This window comes from Phaseolus vulgaris, chromosome 4, assembly GCF_000499845.2.
Source record: "Phaseolus vulgaris cultivar G19833 chromosome 4, P. vulgaris v2.0, whole genome shotgun sequence".
Classification (NCBI taxonomy): domain Eukaryota; kingdom Viridiplantae; phylum Streptophyta; class Magnoliopsida; order Fabales; family Fabaceae; genus Phaseolus; species Phaseolus vulgaris.
Genome location: NC_023756.2, coordinates 6,801,005 through 6,809,163, shown reverse-complemented (window position 1 = coordinate 6,809,163; position 8,159 = coordinate 6,801,005). Strand labels below are relative to the sequence as shown.

Sequence of the window (8,159 nt, the reverse complement as noted above, 5' to 3'; positions counted from 1 at the left end):
ACCGCTACATAGTCTTGCTCTTTGCATAAAAAAAACCCTACTTATTTTAAACACATTATAGATAGGTACGTCAGTTTCATTTAACATTTATTATTACCTATATATTATATAATGTTATGTATTTTAACATGAAATCTTATTATTTTAGTGCTTACTCTGGATATAACATGTTGAGTGGGAGGAGAAGTGCAAACGCACAAAGACTCACTTGGATGTACTTTAAGGTATTTAAAGTATATTTGTTCACTCAATTTAATGTGTCTCATTCATTCATTTAATACATTTATTTTCACATGCAGTCCAACAAAGCAGTCTGGAAGTTATGAGTGTGGTTATTATGTTATGCAGTGGATGTTGACTATTGTGCAAGCTGCAATTAAAAAAGGTTGGGATCAGGTAATACATCAATACAATAAACACTCTAAAATTTTGGGTTTATGATTCATGTACTAATTCAAAAAAATTCAAATGTACAACTTTTTAACGACCAACACCCGCTAGATTCGTAAACATTGGAGTATGTGAGAACAACATGGTCAAAGTATTTTGTAACCATGTATAACACCTTAGGATAGATAAATCATTAAAATGACATACTTTTTCATATATTAGGAAAACTTTTTGTAGAATGTTATAATTTGTTGTATGTATTTTTCATATTTAAAATATGATTTTAAATGTTTTGATTTTTTGGAATTGGATATTTTATTCAAGTTTAAGGTTTTTTAAAAAACAAAATACTTTTTTAAACCCACATATAATGAAGACTCCACGTGGAACCGTCTTTAAAAGTCCAACATACAACGACGGTTGGGAACCGTCTTTAAAAGTTTTTTAAAATTTTTGTATTACTATCTAGCATCCACTTATAAAGTCGGTTAATTTTATAACGACGGTTCAACAACTATCATTAAAAATGATTACTTTATAACGACGTCCTCAATAACGACGGTTTGAGAATCGTCTTTATATGTTCTTTTTAACCGTCGTTTTGTACTAGTGACTGTAGAAAACGTTGAAAATATAAAATTTCATTTAAAATATGAAAAGGAAAAAAAATGTTTTTTTATATATTTATTTTAATATATTAATAGAAACAAAATTATTAGTATTCCTATTATCATAAATTATTATTAGTATTACTATTTTAAAAAATTGAAATATTCTCTTTCAACTTCTTTACTAACACAATATATTTTTTTTTTCTAATTTTTACTCAACCAATTACTTTTTAGTCTACACTTTCCTTTCAAACAAAGAAATCTAAGAGATGAGATATGAGCAACAAACATATTTCTAAGATTTGTATTTAAAAAATAAACATGAGATCTAAATAATAATTAAGAAGATTTATAAAAGGAACAATAGTACGTACTTTTGTAGGTAAATTTCATTAAAAAAATGTAAATACAAAACAAGTTGCAACATTGATGACAATTTCTTGTTCTCGGGTTCAACATAGCTAAGAAAGAAAGAAGTACAACATGAAATTGAAAAATCACATTTTTAATATTTGTAGGAGAAAATTCTAATAACTATTCATAAACCACTTAGAGAAAAACAAGAAAAAAATTTACTATTTATTCCTTTAGTTGGAAAAAGATTTCCCTTATAAACTATTAGCTGACATACTATACCATGTGCATTGACATCAAGTTTCTCAACCAAGTGGGTCCTTAAGTCAAGCCAAGCTAGTTTACCGTCAATTGTTCTAAAGAGTATATTGCTCATATTCCCTATTCCAATAGGACACGGAAGGTAAGGTAAGGGTCCAAGAGTGACGAGTTTAGTCCATGTTTCCTTCTTACCAATTTCAGCCAAAATTGATATGGAAAAGGTAGTTGTTTCGTAATAGTTTGATATCAAAGAAATTGAACCATTTAAGAGAAATAAATGATTCTCCACCAAATTAATATCAAAATTATCATATATTTCTAAGGGTATATCAATTGGGGGTAAGGGAGTTATAAACCATTCCTCATTGCTTAAGTCAAATGATACCACATATGTTTTTTTAAATTCATCATAACTTTCCTGCCAGTTACCCAACCAATGACACATCCCCTCTAAGTAGAATCTATCATTTACTTCACATCTTGAATTAATATATATATCAGATTTAAGTTTCCTCCAACAATTACTTCTTAGGCTATAAATCTCCCACGATTCTGTAATATGCCATTCTTCATAATCGGAGTCATCCTCCGTAAGAACACTTGGAAAAATAATTAATTCTCTAATTACCTTATAATCATCTCTAGCACAATCATAGCCAAATCCATGATACTGAAACATAGGGTCCATAGAATCTGGTATATACTCAATTGGACTAGGAGGGATGATCTTAAATTCATCGCTAGATGGATTCCATAAATAGATAGTTCCCGAATTATATGGGTAGAGGCAAAGAATTCCATTAATGCTAGAAGAACCCACAGTAAAATATCTAGAACAATGACGCTTTGACCAAATTTCTTTTTCTATATTTTGAAACGACATACCAGAAAGTGAAAATAAGGAGGACTTATCAGGTTGACCGAGGCACAGAAGGAGAGATGTATCTTCATAGTAAGAATGTTGGTTAGATATGAAATTAATACGAAAGAGCTCCATGAAATTAGAATTTTCAAGCAAGATAGCCCATGATTTGTGTAGGCATCCATATCTCTTAAGAGATTTCAAAGGTAGTTTGAAAAGAATGGAGAATGCAAGATCATCTGGTAAGTGATTCCCAAGCTTTTGAGCCACAAATTTATCGTACATCTCTTGGTTACGCAGCCAAATGTTAATGAGTTGCCAATGGTCTTTGTTGTTCTCACTCCAAAGGTAAATGGGATGGGTAATAAGTTGGCAATGTTTGCTAATAAGATTCTTTATGGTGGTCTCTTGCAAGTACTCCAACTGTAGACAACAATAAGTGAGCAAAAGAAATAACATAAAATATGGGAATGAATTAGTTTATGTACCTGGTTGTCCTTAAGGAAGAGGGTGATTTTGGTTCCCCTTAGGAGTTTTTGGGCATTAATATCCTTGGTAACAATGAAAGAGGCACTAGGTTGAGATTCCAAAGTATATTGGTCATGGTCATTGTGCTTAGAGGTGAGGAAAACCTTCTTGGCAACCAGATAAGTAGAGTAGAAGCCAATACCCAAATGATCGACCAAATCTAAAACAAGCACATATGTCACATACTAGAATTAATGAGCATGGAATGCAAATGAAAGTTGAACATCACCACCTACCTACCCATTTTGGTCATGCCAATACCATTGTCAATGATAGAAAGTGTTTTGTTAACCTTGTGAGGGATCAATGTAATAATTAATTCATCATTTAAAACGTTATTGTTCATGATCCCTTCAAATTGAATTTTATCCAAAGCCTGTGCATGCATACATTAATCAATAACGATTAAAAAAAGAAATGTAAAAATAACATATCAAATTTAATCGACAACTTACATTAGATGCATTGTTGATGAGTTCGCGAAGGAAGATTTCTTCGTTAGAATAGAAAGTTTTCTTCATCAATCGCAACACCTCGGTCATCTCACCCTTCAATACCAACGTCTCATTATTCGTCATTGCAATTGCTTTAGAATAATACTAAAACTAAATGGACTCAATTTAATGAAGCAAAAATAACCCACAACCATACATTTATATTGGTTAACCACGACCACCAAATATAACCACTTAATACAAAACCACCATCCACATTTACTTTTAATTAATTAATAATTAGTTAGTTTTTAAATTTAATTAGTAAGTTAAATTTTAAACTTATTCATTAATTATTATCATTATCCACTTTTTTTAAACAAATAATTAATTTTTGGCCTATTGACCTTTTTGGTCTCTATATTAATGGGCAAAAGTCCCTTTAGTGTACTGGTACTTAAAAAATTGAATTTGGTCCCAATGGTTGTTTAAAAGTATGCAATTTTGTATTTTCTGTCAAATTGACTTAAACAAAGTTAAGTGGTGAGTATGTGGCATACAATGTGACACATTTATGAACACAGACTCCATGTGCAATGTGGATTATATTTCAACACCCTTCTTGTCGCCCCCCCCCCCCCCCCCCCCCCCAAATCCAGTCTCCCCCATTAGAGCTTCATTCTCACCCTCACCCTTCGCTTTCCTCCATCTTACAAAGTGTTTCGCCTTCCTCTACACTATGATTACCACCTTCATGTCGTCTACACCAAGATCACAATGTTTGTCCCTATTCCACCTCTAGATAGGATTGATGAAGACAACCTAATTTGGATAACTTATGAACATATTTTATCAATTGGTATGATGTATTTACAATTTTGTAATTTGTGGTAGCTAATTATGACTATCAAAGAAAGAATTTTGTGTAATTCTAAGTCGAGTTGGAACACAAAAAATTGGGATCCAATTAGTAGTTAATGTTTACTTGGCATTTGTATTGAGGAAAATGTTTTGTTGACACTGTTTATTTAGTAACTCACTATTGACACTACAGACGTGGTCATGGATGGTGATGTGGCAACATTGCTGACATGTAAGGGTATAAGTGGAAATGACAACAAAAAATTGATTGTGAAATATTTGCCAAAACCGAGAGGAAGTAGTGATGTTTTGAATTCAAAAATTGGGGAAAGGGATTTTGATATTTGGTTGTGCGAGAACCGACTAAGGGGTTTGGAGAAATCAGTTTGGAGAAATTTGGGATAGGATAGGAATTGAGATGTTTGCTACCCATATCCCATATTTTTCTTAGGTTTTGCCCATGTATGAAAATATGATTTTTTTTCTCTTATTGTACATGGTGGATTATTTAACGTTAAAGTTCGTTTTCTTAATTTCAAGAACAAGTTTGGATTTATTTTGTTACTTAAAAGGATGACAAATAATCATTTTGTTTTCTCCAAGTTATTTTAGTAAGTTATTAGAAAAAATGTTATTCCTTAAAATAAATTAGTTATGACATGCAATTTTTATTGTTTTCATGTGTTTTCGCTATAGCGTAGAAAAGCACAGGGCTCAAACGTCTTCCCTTGTCAACTACAGAGTCATTGGTTATATATGATGGTTTTGGTGTGGTTATTAATATCATGCTTAAATACATTTTTTCCCTATAACTTTTGTGAATGTGTAATTTTGGTCTTTAGAGAACTTTAATTACATATTTGGTCTTCTAGTTTTATAAAATTAAACAATTATGGTCCAAAGTTAATGTGTTTTTCATTATCTACCAAGAAGGATGATGCATTAGTAAATGATAACAAACTTAGTTAGGTCTTTTTAACTTAGAATATTAATGACTATGTTTAATTATAAGCTTTAACATTATTAAAGCAATAACTACATTAGCACTTTTTGGGTAGAATATAGATGATAAACTATGTTGAACTAAAATTGCTTAATTTTAAAAAACTTAGAAGACTTAATGTGTTATTAAATTTTTATAAGGACCAAAATTGTACATTTATCAATGTCAAAAGTTTATTTAAGCTTTAATATTATTAAGATGAACAATGAATATTAATTAATCTCTTTGATGTTGGGGGGGGAGGGCTGAATTGTTTATGAAAGATTTTTGCAAACTTTGAAGGTATAATGAAGTTCAAAGCAGAATCACAAATATAGAAATCCAGAAAGCAATCAATTAAAACTGTTTAAGTTGATTAACAAAAAATCAACCCGTTGTTTTTGCGATTCAACCGGTTGTTTATATCAGCAGAATTAAAAACAACTTAAAAGTATAATTTAAATGAGTTCAGAGTAAGAGAAAAACACACAAGCAATTTATACTGGTTCACTCTTATCCCAAGACCTACATCCAGTCCCTAAAACCACTGGATATCTACTATGTAATCAAAATCCAAATTACAAACACACCACCAAAGAAGTGACCTTGAACACCTCAAGACACACAAACACCACAGAAATCAGAACAACCTCTGATTATGCACTTACACAACAATATTAAAAAATACAATAGATTCAGAAAGGATTACACCTGATGAAGACCAAATCAAAAGATTACAACAATCCTATTCCACTTCTTTTTAAAATCCCTAAAGCTTGAATACAAATCTTGAAAACTCAAATCTATTTTCACACTTTCACAATTGTCTCAAATGTTATCAAACTTTAAAAGAGTATATCAACCTCTTTAAATACTCAAAAAGATGTTAAAAACATTTAAAGCAGGAGCCTATTCAGTTAGAAAACATTTAAAGTTGATTTGCAAACATGACAGAAACTCTGTTATGGATTTTCAACAAACAATCGGTTGAATTCTCATAACAACCGATTGAATAGGCTTGACAGCAAAGTCAACCACTTGAAACAGTTTCAAACCCTTTTAAAAAAACCTCAAAGTGATAAACAACTGATTGAAACGACAAAACAACAGGTTGTTTTTCCACTTCTTTATAAAACAATCTTTTTCAAAAAGGTTTTGATTCCAAACTGTTTTAGATTCAAACAAAGAGTGTATTACACAATATTCTACCCAAAACCTACCCATACACACAGTAACTCCAGCCTTCCACCAAATACCATGGATTTGGAGACATTAAAGCTTCAAGATCATCCGTGATCAACAATCTCCCCCTATTAGACAAATCCTTAGTTACTTTTCACAATAGGTGCTGAATTTTTCATTTTAAAACTCCCTTCCATGATCACTTTTAATTGCAATGATGTTGCTGCAGCAAGAGTTTTGCAATATTTTGGCAAGCTTCTTAAATGCAGAGAATGCCTCACTCTTTGTCTCCAAGAACATTGTCCATGTATACCTTGAAAAGTCATCAACAACCACAAGAGCATAGTAGTTTCCACCAAGACTCATGGTTCTTGAAGGACCAAATAGATCCATGTGCAGCAGCTCAAGGGGTTTTGAAGTGGAAATAATATTTTTCAATTTGAAAGAATGCTTGGTTTGTTCCCCCATTTGGCATGCTTCACATAAGTGATATTTCTCAAACTTGAGTTTGGGTAATCCTATTCCAAGATTTTTAGATATCAATTTATTCAAATGATGCATGTGAATATGAGTTATTCTTCTATGCCACAACCATGACTTATCATGTTTGCAAAGAAGACAACCAATAGATGTAGGAGAAGAGATATATAAAAGATAAACATTGTTGATCCTTTTACCAATCAACACTACTTCCTTTGAATTGGGTAGGCATATCTCACAAGATTTTGGCTTGAAGGTTACTTGGTAACCCTTGTCCCATAGCTGGCTAATGCTTAGAAGACTGTGGATTAAAACCTAAACCTGTTTTTCCAAAAACACAATTTTGAGATGCCAAGACATTCTCAAAGGTTGATTTACCCTTTGAAAGCTTATCCACAATTTTCACAAGGTAGTGAACCTTATTTTCAAGAGATTCACAATTTTCACAAACAAAAGAGTCACACTTGCAAAAAAAGTTCTTGTAAAGCATTTCTAGATTTTCAAAATCAGTTTTTGAATTCTCCAACTCTTTCTCCAGTGCCTTGGCTCTGTTTTCAAGTCAATTATTCAACCCTTTCAATCGGTTGTTTAAGAGTGCCAAACGATTAGCTTCCTCATATGTTTCTTTAAAAGCTTGAAGAAGTTGACTATAATTTTCAACATTTAAAGAAATACAAGAACTTACATTACTTGCATCATCCTCTTCCTTGGCCATCAAACACAGATTAGCCTTTTCATCTTCACTTGATGAGGAGCTAGATGAAGAGACATCATTTTCATCCCAAGCAATGTAGGCTCTTTTTGATTTTGCTTTCTTTTCCTTCCTTCTTGACTTCTTCTCTTTATTTGGGCATTAAGCCTTTATGTGCCTCTATTCTCCACAACCATAACAAGTATAATTGTTAGCATTAAAATCACTAGTTTTCTTGTTGCCATACATTTCTTTATTATAGTCTTTGTTGCGGTTCTTCTTCAAGAATTTGCTGAACTTTTTGGACAACAAACTAAGAGTTTCCTTCACCCTCATCACTTGAAACTTGATTGTTCTTGTGCTTGGCAGTTTTCAAGGCAATGTTTCTTACATGCTTTTCTTTACTCTCTTGAATGTTGAGTCTATTCATCTCCAACTCATGCTCCCTGAGCTTTCCAAACAAGGAGGCTGTAGTCAAAGATGTCAAGTCCCTTGATTCTGAGATAGCTGTGACTTTAGGTTG

At 32.0% G+C, this 8,159-nt stretch overlaps 1 protein-coding gene across 1 annotated transcript; it reads right to left on the bottom strand.

The window, feature by feature from the left end:
* Nucleotides 1-1,359: 1,359 nt before the first annotated feature.
* LOC137836403 (uncharacterized) lies at nucleotides 1,360-3,558 on the bottom strand. The gene is made up of 4 exons (XM_068645128.1): nucleotides 3,462-3,558; nucleotides 3,247-3,382; nucleotides 2,967-3,166; nucleotides 1,360-2,901 (listed from the first exon to the last, which is right to left on the bottom strand). Exons 1-4 carry the CDS (start codon nucleotides 3,546-3,548, stop codon nucleotides 1,540-1,542), a joined length of 1,785 nt encoding a protein of 594 aa, XP_068501229.1. The 5' UTR covers nucleotides 3,549-3,558; the 3' UTR covers nucleotides 1,360-1,539.
* Between the last annotated feature and the right edge of the window lie 4,601 nt (nucleotides 3,559-8,159).